A 15377-nucleotide genomic window follows, 5' to 3' on the forward strand; every position below is an offset into this window, starting at 1 on the left:
GTTCATTGCTGCTGCTACAGGGAGAGAGGAGGGAGAAGGGAGGGGGTGGACAGGAGCGAGTACTCGGCTGTAGCCTCTATCTCCTTCATCTCCGGACACTCACTCACTCCCTCCGCTCTCTCTCCCCCCTCCTCTCTCCCTGTAGCAGCAGCAATGAACGCATCGCTGTATAACCCAGCCGTGACCCCTTCTTGCTGGACACAGGGGACGGCTGTACACAGGCTGCTGTATCTGGCTGGCAGGAGCTTGTAGTGCTGGGAATCAGAAATCAGCCGAAGTATGTCCGCACTACAAGTTTCAGCCAGCCGCTCTACAACCCAGGCTGTCTTCCTCTCCTGTATACAGCTCGTAGACTGTATGCACGCTGGAGGGGAGGGGAAAACAGAGGGGGTGTTACAGGGGGAAGGCAGTCGTGCCGAGGGGGCTTCTGGGAGTAGTAGAAGGGCTGAGTCTGTGTTCTGACTAAACCGGAAGTGAAGAGGAGCATCAGGCTTGTGAAAATGACTGATCTGTGTGGACAAGAAGGCCAGTTCTGGTGGAATAGCTTCACATGGGTGTGGGAAGTAGTATCCCAGATGCAAAAGCTATTTTTTTTTTTTGTCATGTGGCCGGACTTCTCCTTTAAATGTTATCACGAGAAAAAGGGAAAGGTATCTGTCTCATGGGGACCACCACCGATCATGAGAACAGGGGTCCCTCTTACTCCAAGCTATATTGCTCAATCACTCTCTATAGGACTTCAGAACAGAAGGTTGCCGAGTGCTGAAGGGGATTGTCTGGACTTTGAAAAACATGGTGGAATCCCCATGGAAAACCTCTCCTGCTGTGGGCAGTTCCTGTCTAGGCCAGAGATGTCAGCAGAGAGCACTGTGTCACACTGAAAATAAAAACATTTCCTGCAGTACATATAGGAGCTAATAAACTTAGATTTTTAATTGAAGTAAATTACAAATGTATATAACTTTCTGACACTAGTTGATTTGAAAGAAAAAGATTTTCGCTGGACAACTTAATCTACTTTGATTTCTGCTACTAGAAATAGAATTTCCCTTACAGGCAGAAGACAGGAGATTGTAGGAAAGTGAGACACCTAGTGGCCAAGACTTTACTTGGTGAAGGATTTACTGACAACTCACAATCAGGAACCCCTGACAATGTGCAGACTACGAATTACACACAGATTACAGATTACACACACGGATTCCGCTCTGCGCCCCTGCTTGAAGTTCCACCTGTCCCATAGGCTCCATTCTATGCTCAGGCAGTTTCTGCCGCCCAAAGAACTGACATGTAAATTCTTTAGGAGGACAGTGGAATCTGCCTGAGCATAGAATGGAGCCTACGGACAGGCAAAACTTCAAGCAGGGGTGCGCGGTGAAAACCGCTTGAAGTTCTCCGCTCCGAACCTGTAGTCTGCACATACCCTAAAGCTGAGCAATCCCTTAGTATGGTGCACACCATGCTTTTACCTTCTCCGTTATTGCTGTGTTGAGCTCAGTCTGTAGCTGACTCTGCTGCTGCTGCCACCCGGCCATGGATGCCTCATGCTCTTCAGTGGTCTCGTTCAGAGCTTCCTGTAGTTGTGCCAATCGACTGGACAAGTCTCGTACCTGGGCAGAGTATCAAATGGATGTCAACCTAAAGCAACGCAGTGATGACACACCAACCAGGGTGCATGAAGCCGGAAGTACTGGTTGTAAATCAGGGATGGGAAACCTTTAACCCTCCAGCTGTTGCAAAACTACAATTCCCATCTTGCCTGGAAAGCTAAAGCTTTAGCTGTCCATGCATAATGGGAGTTGTAGTCTTTTAACAGCTGGAGGGCCCGAGTTTGACACCTGTGCTCTACAACAATCCCAATAAACTCATACCCACTCCGGACTAGAGCTTAGGCAAGTGGCCGTCTGCCACAGATACATAGCTTCTAGCTAAAAACCTGGAGATTTTTGCTATGGAATCATAAAGCCAAAGCCCACGTCTCCAGTAAAAACATGTGATACCGGCTACACCCTGAGCCGTGCCTTGATACTTGCCTTGTATGACAGGTCCCCGTTCTCCTCAGACAACTGATCGTTCTTCCGCTCCAGCTGGTTCCTGTCCGTTTTCATATCCTGACACTGCTTTAGGGCGTCCCGGAGGCGGATCATGAGACTAACACGAGAGACAAGAGTAAAGGCTAGTCAGTGTCATCCCCATGTGACCGAGGGGAAATATGGAGGCAGATACATGAGAGACCATGTAAACAGATGAAAGAGCCTGTAAGTAGTGAGAGGGGGGAGATAGGTGCAGGAAGGAGCAAGACCACTGAGGCATAGGAGTGGGATCAGAGGGGGATTGAGGTAAGTGGGGCCTTACTTACATATTACAAGGAGTTAATCCTGCACCAGCCCTACGTACTCACCTATCATATACTATTGTGGTGTCCCAATGTTTGTGTTCTTTGCACCTGTCAAAAGGCTTTTCTCTCAGGTTAAGTGGTGCATGAAGTATTAAGTTGCCCCACTAGGTGTCACTATTCCTTATGTAGTTATTTCTATGCAGAGCTGAAGGTCGTCATGGGTTAATGTTTTTGTCTGATCACTGGGAGGTACCCTTTTTCTTCTCTACCTATCCTCTCTCTAGCACACACTCGTCCCTACCACTCACAGGCAGGCACACAAAAGGCCCCTGTAGGAGGAAGTGCAGGGCAGTTCTCAGTAAGAGTACGCAAAAGACAACCGTTCCTTCGGAAGTTAAGCCAGGGCCTGGCTGATGCCAGGACCCCTGTCAGGGACACGAGTTAGTTGAGTCTAGCCACCATAAACAGATGCAACTAGAGACCAACAGTTTTTCTATGCAAACAGTCACTTATACTATGCAGTGCTAAGAACCGACAAGGGAGACTAGTCACCAAGGAACATCCTGACCCATGCCAGGAACACGTCAGAATAGTGCAGGGCAGTATCCTGAAGTAATAGGAACTAGCATCAGTAGGACAAAGCAACAGGTATACAAAGGTCTATGTATTCTACTATGCAGTGCAGGCAACTGGGAAGACTTGGACACCTAGCTACACCCAGATAACCTCAGCTGGGGCTTGTACTACCCTACTGGGACAGGTTCGACGCTACCAGAGGGAGAAGGCCTTAAGACAGTGTCTAAATGTGAGTACGAATGTCACTTCACTCAAGGTATCTCTCAAGGTTCCTGCAGAGTACAAGACTACATTGGGTTGGGGTTCCTTTGGCAAACGCCTCTACTCTATTCTCTACTCTACAAGCACTGCTGCAACTCTTCTCAAGCAACTACCTCCAGCACTAAGGTCAAGCACTCGAGTGTAAAGATTATCCTCCATGAAAACGTGTACTGTGAACTACAAAGTTGCATCAGCCCCATGAATGTACCTACCATATACTACTACATGTACAGGGTTATCCTGCATCAGCCCCATGTATTTACCTCCCATATACTACTATATGTACAGGGTTATCCTGCACCAGCCCCGTGTATTTACCTCCCATATACTACTATATGTACAGGGTTATCCTGCACCAGCCCCGTGTATTTACCTACCATATACTACTATATGTACAGGGTTATTTCTCCAGCCTCTCACTATAATGTACACCTCTGGTGCATTTAACAAATCTATATGTTTAGATACAATTCCTTTGTCCTGGTGCTCTCCACCACCCTGGCAGCCCCCTCCCAGCCCAGGTAAAGAGGTCGGCAGCCTTCCTACCTCCTGGGGACAGATACACTTGCTGGTGGTTTGGAGCCTCTGTCATTTACCTAAACCTCTGCAATGTCAGGGTTTGGATGTTCAGACCCCACACAATTGTCAGAACAAGCTGGGAGAAGCATGTAACTGTGCGCTTCAATCCATGACTGACTGCGATCTTATTAGTCTATAGAGAGTCTGCTGCAATCTTTGTAAGCCAGGGAGGGGAGCGCACAGCTGTGTGATGCTCCCTGCATGTTCTTACTACAGGTGAAAGCCTGAACACCTAGAACACTACAACTAATAACTTACAGGATGTCTGTGCCTAAACGTTTCTTTTTTTTTTTTTTTAACGGACACTATGAGCCATTTTTATTATGAAGCATTTTTAACAACTCCACTCACCACCCTGCGCACATAGGCCCCTGGTCCTTGTATACGCAGCTTCAGTCTTCAGTATAAGGCTGCTTTATTGTGTGAATCACATCAGCTCTATGTGCAATGACCTCGCCGAAACAGAGCAAAGGTCAATCTGGATGAGCGAAGGTCCATCTGCCGATCACTATACATGGCATCATGTATGTAATGTGGGTGCACTAATGCTGCTGTAATGTTTCAGCTCAGAGGTCCATCTGCCGATCCCTATACATGGCATCATGTATGTAATGTGGGTGCACTAATGCTGCTGTAATGTTTCAGCTCAGAGGTCCATCTGCTGATCACTATACATGGCATCATGTATGTACTGTGGGGGCACTAAGGCTGCTGTAATGTTACCGATCAGAGGTCCATCTGCCGATCACTATACTTCCCCCTGGGAAGGGATATCTGGCTAGTCCTGTGTTTTGAGACTCTTAAATGAGGCTCCATGGGCAATGCACCTAGGATTTCAAAGCACTGAGCGCTTTAACCAGTAGCCAGCAGTATTATCTTTGGCTGGTCTCCCTGAGATCAGTAATGTGTTTGACTTATGGATCACTATACATGACATCATGTATGTACTATGGAGGCGCCACGGCTGCTATAATGTTACAGCTCAGAGGTCCGTCTGCCGATCACTATACACAAGATCATGTATGTACTGTGGGGGCACCAAGGCCACAGCTGCTATAATGTTACTGATCAGGCTGCTCTGGACACTGTGGGTCACTGTGTGATCTCACCTCTCGTTCTTCTCCCGCAGCTCCTCCATCTCTCTGGGCTCCTGCTGGTTCTCCTGCTTTTCATTCAGCACCACAAGACGCTCGATACGCTGCTGCATGAGGAAGATCTGCGCTTCTGTGGAGGTGACAGACACGATGAGAAGGTTCCCAGTGTATGAGCAGTAAGTACAGTAATGTGTGACCATTTGTAGGATTGTGTCCCGAAAGCCTATCTATATACAGGCACATGAGCGGCCACCATCTCTTCTTACCCTTCTCGGCCAGACGTTTCTTGGTCTCGGACAGCTCCAGTTCCAGCTCGTCCCTCAGGTCTCGCCCCTCGATCAGCTGCTTGCGGAGCCTCCGTATCTGGAACTGCGGCATGTGCAGCACCTCGCTCATCGGAGAGGAGGGAGAGTCCAGCGGAAAACTACAGGGTCACAACGAGAGGCACCGGTCAGGGTGGTCGGAGGAGGGGGGAGGGATACACACAGACAGACCAGGTCACCTGGAACATTACCTTCTCATGCTAGAAGATGAAGCAACGCGATGCAGCTCCAGAAACCGCACTTGTGTCTTCCTGGTGGGCACAGTGGGGGACATGGTGTCATCAGAGCTGGAGGCGCTGTCACTGGCCAAGGGGGTCCGGGCTGCTCACAGGGGTTACAAGAAAACAAGTCAACTATGGAACCAAACTATAAAGGGTCTCAATATAAAAGAAAAACCAAAGACCATCTGTAAGTGTCTATAAGTCCAATGCTGCGGGTCGATTTAACGGGAACCAGTCAGCACACTTGTGCCGATAAAAGGGAAACTCCGATGAAAATCATCTTCTATCAAATCAACTGGTTTCATAAAGTTATATAGATTTGTAATTAACGTCCATTAAAAAAAAAAATTCCAGTACTTATCAGCTGCTGTATGTTCTGCAGGAAGTGGTGTATTCATTCCAGTCTGACAGTGCTCTCTGCTGCCACCTTTGTCCATGCCAGGAACTGTCCAGAGCAGGAGAGGTTTTCTATGTGGATTTTCTGCTGCTCTGGGCAGTTCCTGACATGGACAGAGGTGGCAGCAAAGAGCACTGAGTCAGACTGGAGAGAGTACACCACTTCCTGCTTCCTGCCGGTTGTGGTTGTGCAACCTGGAGTTGCACAGCTTGAAATATTACTACCAGCATCTTGTCCAAGAGACAATGATGGTGGTAGTAGTTCTGAAAGCTGTGCAACTAACTTGCACACATACAACCCCCACCATCATGCCATGCTGATACTTAATCAAGTATCAGCATGGCATGATGTGGGTGGTTGTACTGTAGCTCTGCAAACTACAGGATTCTCCTCCAGAATGACTGAGAAGCAGAGGAGACCTCGGACACCAGATTCAGCTATAACACATAGTCCAGCAGCTGACAGCAAGCGGCAACATCTTTCAGAAGCTTGAACTCGGCCAGGATCTTCCAGGGAGCATTGAAACAAACCCTTTCAGCTCCAGACAGATGTTGCTGCTTGCTGTCAGCTGCTGGACTATGTGTTATAGCTGAATCTGGTGCCCAAGGTCTCCTCTGCTTCTCAGTCATTCTGGAGGAGAATCCTGTAGCATCAGACACCAGTGATCTCCTAGCAGGCATCTGGCATTGAAAGGGTGCCAAACGCCTCCTATTAGATATGTGACATCTGATCCTGCAGGCAGCTGCCGATCTTAAGAATGACTGAGAAGTAGAGGAGACAGACATCATGCAGAGGAGGGAGCCCGACATATAATATAGTATGTATTGTAAAACTGGGCGGGCAGAGGAGGAGTGGGGCGGGTAACATTACAGCTGTCCTAAGGAGTGTAAATGGCAATGTTATATAACTTTCCTTTGTAAGTGCAATGTTAAATTATGTAATTTGCCCGGAGTACCCCTTTAATCCTGCGAGCGGGTTCAGGGGGAGAGCCGTGGCTAGTCTTCGGACGGTGCTCTAGTTATAGCTCTCTGCGGGGCTGATTGACAGGCAAAGAGGCCTCTAATGGGCCAACGTTAACTAAAACACAGGCCAGATGACTAGTCCCGTCTCTCCCTGAGAAATAAAGCGCGGTAGGAGACCTGCTAACTACATCTCTGCAGCCTCCCTGGAGCTTAATCAGCACAATTGTCCTGACTGGTTCCCTCTAAAGATTTATAGGGGGGGAAACTTTTACCTACATGTGGTGGTGGGTGGGGAACCTGTGGTCCTCCAGCTGTTGAATCACTATTCCCATCATGCATGACCATCCAGAAGGATGGGAATTGTAGTTCTGCAACAGCTGGAGGGCTGCAGGTTCCCCTGCACTGTTGTAATATGTATGGTCCACATTATTATTCGAAAGTCAAAGGATGCAACAAAGAGGGCCCCCGCCCCCCATATACCTTGCAAGCAATGCTGTCGCCATGCCCCCAGAACCACCCATCCCCGTCCTACCTTTCCTCTGCAGGAAGCGGATCAGTTTATCATCAAGTGACAGATCGTCTTCATTGTCCAGAACAAACCTCAGAATGGAGGCGAGTTCAGTCTGCAGAGAACACACAGGGACGGTCACATCTACCCATCACCTCACATCCCCTCCCCCACACAGAGGCGGCATTCACCTGCGTCTTGTGGTCGAACGTCTCCCACTCCTGAGCGTTCTTACACTTCATGTTGGAGACATAGAAGAGCAAGACGATAACCTGAAGGAAGGAAAGACGATACTTAGAAGTCTGTGTATACCAGAGCCTCCACCTCCCCTACCCCTTTTGCAACTAGAATATTCAACCATTGAGCCAAATTTGCAGGGCAGCGTCACCTGGAAATACGGGATATGACCCCGGCGGCACAGGCCAGTCCCACCACCCCCGGCGGCACAGGCCAGCCCCCCCCCACCCCCGGCGGCACAGGCTAGTCCCCCCCCCCCTCCCCATGAACCCAACGTCCAGAACTGAATTCTTTCAGATCTCCCCCATGTATAGTTATAGAGCAGACTCTACAGACCATAGTCAATCTCCCAGCCGGCCAGCAGCAGCCTGAATCTCAGATTCCATCACTAACCTTACATATCTCCAGATCACTGTTCTCTCCATGTAAGATCCTCTCCCACTGCACCAGATCCTCCGCTTTAGAGCCACATCTGCAGTGTCCTGTAGGGGGAGCAACAACAGGAGGCAGTCAGCTACAATGTGCTGTATACAGGTGCCCAAGATAATGTACGTGACCAGCAGAATAGTGAGTGCAGCTCTGCAGTATAATACAGGATGTAACTCAAGGTCAGTACTGTCATTATTGCCACTGTCATCCACCAATCTTACTTTGTAAGAACCTTAGTCTGTCCTCCAGGGGTTGGTTCAGGATCCGGGCAGCTTCATCCACGTTCCCATTCCTGTAATGATTGTACGCAGAGAATCATCATGTATCTCTCTCATACATGTGTGTGTGTGTGTGTGTGTGTGTATGTGTGTGTGTATGTGTGTGTATGTGTGTGTGTGTGTGTGTGTATATGTGTGTGTGTGTGTGTGTGTGTGTGTATATGTATAGATATATATATATATATATATATATATACACACATACACACACAAACAAACGTGGAGTGTTACCAAAATTTGCTACAATAGGACAAGTTTCAATCCTATAAAATCTCTGCTTGCTGCCAGTGGACGCTTCAGTTTTTTAACCTCTTAAGGACATAGGACGTACCGGTACGTCCTATGTCCTCACTTGCACTTCAAAGCGGGGCCGCGCGGCGGCCCCGCTTTGAAGTGCCGCGATCCCGGGTGCCGCGTGTAGCCCGGGACCGCTGCTATTAGCGGGCACGGTCTGATCGCCGTGCCCGCTAATTAGCTAATCGGAGGCAGCTGTCAAAGTTGACAGCTGCCTCCGATTACCGGAGGCAACGTTTCCCTGGTGTCTAGTGGGGGAGATCGCTCCTCCGGGACCTTGTCCCGGAGGAGCGATCTCCGTTACTGATGCCGGCCGGGGACGCGTCCAAGATGGCGCCGTCCTCGGCTCGGCACTCGTTTGTTTCCGGCTGCAGCAGCCGAAAGCAAACGAGTGCCGATCTCATGGATCTCTGCAGCATATCTATGCTGCAGAGATCTCAATGAGAGATCCAAGTGTATATACTAGAAGTCCCCCAGGGGGGCTTCTAGTATATGTGTAAAAAAAAAAAAAAAAAGTGTTGTTTATAGTAAAAAGCCCCCTCCCCTAATAAAAGTCTGAATCACCCCCCTTTTCCCAGGTTTTAAATAAAAGTAAACAAATAAATAAATAAACATGTTTGCTATCGCCGCGTGCGTAATCGCCCGAACTATTAATTAATCACATTCCTGATCTCGTACGGTAAACGGCGTCAGCGCAAAAAAATCCCAAAATGCAAAATTGCGCATTTTTGGTCGCATCAAATCCAGAAAAAATTTAATAAAAAGCGATCAAAAAGACGTATATGGGCAATCAAGGTACCGATAGAAAGAACACATCATGGCGCAAAAAATGACACCTCGCACAGCCCCATAGACCAAAGGATAAAAGCGCTATAAGCCTGGGAATGGAGCGATTTTAAGGAACGTATATTGGTTAACAACGGTTTGAATTTTTTACAGGCCATCAGATACAATATAAGTTATACATGTTATATATCGTTTTAATCGTAACGACTTGAGGAACATGCATAACAAGTCAGTTTTACCCCAGGGTGAATGGCGTAAAAACACATTTCCCCCAAATAAAAGAAATGCGTTTTTTTTTTTTCAATTTCACCACACTTTGAATTTTTTTCTGGTTTCGCAGTGTACTTTATGCAAAAATTCAGCCTGTAATTGCAAAGTACAATTAGTGACGCAAAAAATAAGGGGTCATGTGGGTTTCTAGGTGGAAAAATGCAAGTGCTATGACCTTTTAAACACAAGGAGGAAAAACCGAAAACGTAAAAACGAAAATGGGCCATGTCCTTAAAGGGTTAAACCCTCCTGACCTTCATCCCTAGTTGTGGATTACAGTGTAACCTTCATAATTATACGCAGGACACCACATAGCGCCCCCTACAGGTGGAGCTCGGCGTCACTACTTACAGCTTAGTGATGATCTTGATGAAGATGTTGAGATCCTGCATCTGGGAGATCTGCTGGACGGGCTCATCCACCTTCAGGCTGTTCACCTGGTGGAGACATGGAGGATCAGAGGACATGGAGGAATCCCCCCAAATACTACATCACAGGAGGGGCAGGTATCTCCCCATTCCCCAATACTACATCACAGGAGGGGCAGGTATCTCCCCACCCCCCAATACTACATCTCCCCATCCTCCAATACTACATCACAGGAGGGGCAGGTATCTCCCCATCCCCCAATGCTACATCAAAGGAGGGGCAGGTATCCCCCCACCCCGAATACCACATCACAGGAGGGGCAGGTATCCCCCCCCACCCCCCAATACCACATCACAGGAGGGGCAGGTATCCCCCCCACCCCCCAATACCACATCACAGGAGGGGCAGGTATCCCCCCCCACCCCCCAATACCACAACACAGGAGGGGCAGGTATCCCCCCCCACCCCCCAATACCACATCACAGGAGGGGCAGGTATCTCCACATCCCCCAATACTACATCACAGGAGGGGCAGGTATCCCACCCACCCCCAATACCACATCACAGGAGGGGCAGGTATGCCCCCACCCCCAATACTACATCACAGGAGGGGCAGGTATGCCCCCACCCCCAATACTACATCACAGGAGGGGCAGGTATCTCCCCATCCCCCAATACTACATCACAGGAGGGGCAGGTATCCCCCCCACCCCCCAATACCACATCACAGGAGGGGCAGGTATCTCCCCATCCCCCAATACTACATCACAGGAGGGGCAGGTATCCCCCCATCCCCCAATACCACATCACAGGAGGGGCAGGTATCCCCCCATCCCCCAATACCACATCACAGGAGGGGCAGGTATCCCCCCACCCCCCAATACTACATCACAGGAGGGGCAGGTATGCCCCCACCCCCAATACCACATCACAGGAGGATGGAGACATCACAGTCCTTTAAAGAGGCCTGCGAGGGACAGAGCTGTAGCATCACCAGGGGGGTAAAAGGGAATATAGCAGCAGGGCTGCCACCTGTGGGGGGTCCCAGGGGTCTCCCCTGTATCAGTCACGCAGCAGCCATCACTGTATGTCCCCCTATCATCAGCTCTTCATGTTAGTGAATGTGAAGGAGCAGTCAGTGACCTGTAGTCAGTATAGGATGTGATCAGTCCTTACCCATGTAAGCAGGGACTCCAGTAAGGTCCCGTGTAGAGACATGGTCGCAGTTGTCCAGGGTCACAGCGCAGGTATCTCCTGCTGGAAGAGAAGCCGATGTCAGGTTATACACAGCAAAGGGACATACACCAGTCATATCAAAGTGAGATACACCAGACCTATCAACGGGACATACACCAGTCATACTGCCAATATGGAGAACCTGCTGCTGAGCCTGTTCCATCCAGTGTGTGTGACCCCTCCTTAAACACTCTGTGCTGCTGCGCTGACCACTCACTGACATTACTGTATTTTCCCATCACACTTTCGCCCCTTAGATATCGGTGATTACACAGGATCTCGCTGCATTTCCGACATCAGATACGTCTGACAGGTCTCGCCCCCTCTGCGGCTGGACAGTAAGGTAAACAGCGGGCAAGTTACATAACCCGACAGACACCTTCCAGGGGATGACAGACAACAAAGGAGACGGCGACAAAGTCCAAGTGAGGAACGCCAACCACTAACCCCGTCACTGCCAGGAGCGGCCACTCCTAGGGGAATATCCTCTTACATTGTATACATTCACTGACAGCAAGCAGAGAGGCTGACAACTGCTGCCCGATGATGTCACATGACCTCTGCCCTGGAGGCTGGGGTCACATGGTCAGATGTTACACAATAGACACTGGGGGGAAAGTTGTGCAACGTTTCCTAAATGGCATTTGCATCTTGTCACATATAAAAAGCCGCAAGAGAGCAGAGGAATCAGATTATAGGTGGAACAACGTCGCTCCCTGCAGTCTGTCAGCCCTTGTGTTTCCCATCCTCTCCATTCCCGCTATAATGTGCCTGCACTTACACTCAGCTATACACACTGCTGCTATAATGTGCCTGCACCTACACTCAGCTATGCACACTGCTGCTCTACTGTGCCTGCACTTATACTCAGTTATACACACTGCTGCTATAATGTGCCTGCACTCACACTCAGCTATACACACTGCTGCTATAATGTGCCTGCACTTATACTCAGCTATACACACTGCTGCTATACTGTGCCTGCACCTACACTCAGCTATACGCACTGCTGCTATACTGTGCCTGCACCTACACTCAGCTATACACACTGCTGCTATAATGTGCCTGCACCTACACTCAGCTATACGCACTGCTGCTATACTGTGCCTTCACCTACACTCAGCTATACACTGCTGCTATAATGTGCCTGCACCTACACTCAGCTATACACACTGCTGCTATAATGTGCCTGCACTTATACTCAGCTATACACAACTGCTGCTATATTGTGCCTGCACCTACACTCAGCTATACGCACTGCTGCTATACTGTGCCTTCACCTACACTCAGCTATATACACTGCTGCTATACTGTGCCTGCACCTACACTCAGCTATACACTGCTGCTATAATGTGCCTGCACCTACACTCAGCTATACACACTGCTGCTATAATGTGCCTGCACCTACACTCAGCTATACGCACTGCTGCTATACTGTGCCTGCACCTACACTCAGCTATACACACTGCCGCTATAATGTGCCTGCACTTACACTCAGCTATACACACTGCTGCTATACTGTGCCTGCACCTACACTCAGCTATACGCACTGCTGCTATACTGTGCCTGCACCTACACTCAGCTATACACACTGCTGCTATAATGTGCCTGCACCTACACTCAGCTATACGCACTGCTGCTATACTGTGCCTGCACCTACACTCAGCTATACACACTGCCGCTATAATGTGCCTGCACCTACACTCAGCTATACGCACTGCTGCTATACTGTGCCTGCACCTACACTCAGCTATACGCACTGCTGCTATACTGTGCCTGCACCTACACTCAGCTATACACACTGCCGCTATAATGTGCCTGCACTTACACTCAGCTATACACACTGCTGCTATACTGTGCCTGCACCTACACTCAGCTATACACACTGCTGCTATAATGTGCCTGCACTTACACTCAGCCATTCACACTGTTGTATAGAAATGTTTCTGTCACTGTTCTCCTGCACAGCTCTGTGATTCTCACTTCCTGATTGGTCCATGATGAACACACCCCCTTCCCCATTGCTGTCAAGTGACCACACAGCCCTGCTGCTCTATTCTAGCCTATTGTACTGCGCTACTGCATTATGGGGATCTGCAGTTCCATTCTGTATCTACAACCTGCTGCAGTGTTATCAGGGTTATGCAGTTACTATACAGTATAGCAATCAGCATGTGGTATATAATGTATAGTAACTGTATAACCCTGATAACACAGCAGCAGCTGGATATGTGATATATAAGTTACTGTACAGTATAGCAGCATGTGGTGTATAATGTATAGTAGGGCTGGGCGATATGGCCAAAAAATAAAATCTCGATTTTTAAAAAATTTTGGACGATTCTCAATTTAAATCTCGATTTTTTCTCTTTTTGCTAAACAAACAGGACATTTTTCTCCCTGCAGCATCAGAAACTATTTTATAGACGTTTGAGACAACAACCATATTGCTTCCCAGTGTAACAGTGCTCCTCCCGTGCCCCTATGTAGTAGACAAGACCATTGTGTGCCCTATATAAGTAGTTTTCCCAAATATGTGCCCTATGTACTAGTGTATTAGTAGTAGTACAGATGAGGGGATTAGCAGTACAGGTAAAAATGAGGGGTGTAGTAGTAGTACAGGTACAGATGAGGAGTGTAGTAGTACAGGTAAAGATGAGGGGTGTAGTAGTAGTAGTACAGGTACAGATGAGGGGTGTAGTAGTAGTAGTACAGGTACAGATGAGGGGTGTAGTATTAGTACAGGTATAGATGAGGAGTGTAGTAGTAGTACAGGTATAGATGAGGAGTGTAGTAGTAGTACAGGTATAGATGAGGAGTGTAGTAGTAGTAGTAGTACAGGTATAGATGAGGAGTGTAGTAGTAGTAGTACAGGTATAGATGAGGAGTGTAGTAGTAGTACAGGTATAGATGAGGGGTGTAGTAGTAGTACAGGTATAGATGAGGAGTGTAGTAGTAGTACAGGTATAGATGAGGGGTGTAGTAGTAGTACAGGTATAGATGAGGGGTGCAGTAGTAGTACAGGTACAGATGAGGAGTGTAGTAGTAGTACAGGTAAAGATGAGGGGTGTAATAGTAGTAGTACAGGTACAGATTAGGAGTGTAGTAGTAGTACAGGTATACATGAGGAGTGTAGTAGTAGTACAGGTAAAGATGAGGGGTGTAGTAGTAGTACAGGTAAAGATGAGGGTCAGGGTCATAGCTAAGAGCATGGGGCAGACTGGGGGGGGAAGGGCATGGGGTACACTGGGCTGGAGAGCATGGGGTACACTGGGGGGGGGGGGGCAAGTATGGGGCACACTGGGGGGAGCAAGGGGCAGACTAGGGGGGAAAGGCATGGGGTACACTGGGGGACATGCATGGGGCACACTGGGGGGTGCATGGGGCAGATCGGGGGGAGAATAGGGCAGATCGGCAGGGGCATGGAGCAGACCGGGGCAGGAGGGAACATACCTGGTGTACCCGCTCTGCGCGGGCGCACACCACCGGCACTTGCGCTCTCCTCCCGCCCGCACTACTCCCCGCAGCGGACCCGCCCCCATAGCCGGACGTGTATGCGCGCTTCCTCCCGGCCGCACATGGAGGTCCCCGGAGGAGGCTGCAGATACTGAAGCATCGAATGATAGTGTCGCTGCTGTACAGCTCCAGCACCCGCAGCGATCACCCGATGCTTCAGTATCTGCAGCCTCCTCCGGGGACCTCCATGTGCGGCCAGGAGGAAGCGCGCGTACACGTCCGGCTATGGGGGCGGGTCAGAGGCGGGGACATAGGACGCTGCTGGGCGCTCTCGCTCCTCACGCTGTTTCAGTAGCTGGAGGATGCGAGCAGCCCGCCCGCGCGCCCGAATCCAATGATTTTTTTGGAAAATCGATTTTCGATTTTCCAAAAATGTCAAATCGATTCTCAAATTCTGGGCGAATTAATCGAATTAATTCGATTAATCGCCCAGCCCTAATGTATAGTAACTGTATAACCCTGATAACACAGCAGCTAGATATGTGATATATAAGTTACTGTACAGTATAGCAGCATGTGGTGTATAATGTATAGTAACTGTATAACCCTGATAACACAGCAGCAGCTGGATATGTGATATATAAGTTACTGTACAGTATAGCAGCATGTGGTGTATAATGTATAGTAACTGTATAACCCTTATAACAGCAGCTGGATATGTGATATATAAGTTACTGTACAGTATAGCATAGCAGCATGTGGT

General features: G+C 48.9%; 1 protein-coding gene across 7 annotated transcripts in view; it reads right to left on the bottom strand.

Annotated features, from left to right (window-relative positions):
• NUMA1 (nuclear mitotic apparatus protein 1) overlaps window positions 1-15377 on the bottom strand; it is a 51064-nt gene that overhangs the window by 20252 nt on the left and 15435 nt on the right. For 3 of the 7 annotated variants that reach the window (XM_069969420.1, XM_069969414.1, XM_069969415.1), the window contains exons 2-12: window positions 11099-11176; window positions 9905-9990; window positions 8147-8217; window positions 7890-7978; window positions 7451-7531; window positions 7284-7374; window positions 5363-5492; window positions 5115-5272; window positions 4864-4978; window positions 2034-2151; window positions 1470-1610 (exon numbers count right to left, since the gene is read on the bottom strand). In XM_069969420.1, the coding sequence (XP_069825521.1) occupies window positions 1470-1610; window positions 2034-2151; window positions 4864-4978; window positions 5115-5272; window positions 5363-5492; window positions 7284-7374; window positions 7451-7531; window positions 7890-7978; window positions 8147-8217; window positions 9905-9990; window positions 11099-11140 (1122 nt within the window). In that variant the 5' untranslated portion in view covers window positions 11141-11176. Of the gene's footprint in view, window positions 1-1469; window positions 1611-2033; window positions 2152-4863; window positions 4979-5114; window positions 5273-5362; window positions 5493-7283; window positions 7375-7450; window positions 7532-7889; window positions 7979-8146; window positions 8218-9904; window positions 9991-11098; window positions 11180-11273; window positions 11337-11429; window positions 11448-15377 lie in introns of those variants that run through there. The other 4 variants (XM_069969417.1, XM_069969416.1, XM_069969419.1 and 1 more) reach the window with 3 other exon arrangements.

Source organism: Dendropsophus ebraccatus, chromosome 5 (assembly GCF_027789765.1).
Source record: "Dendropsophus ebraccatus isolate aDenEbr1 chromosome 5, aDenEbr1.pat, whole genome shotgun sequence".
NCBI lineage: Eukaryota > Metazoa > Chordata > Amphibia > Anura > Hylidae > Dendropsophus > Dendropsophus ebraccatus.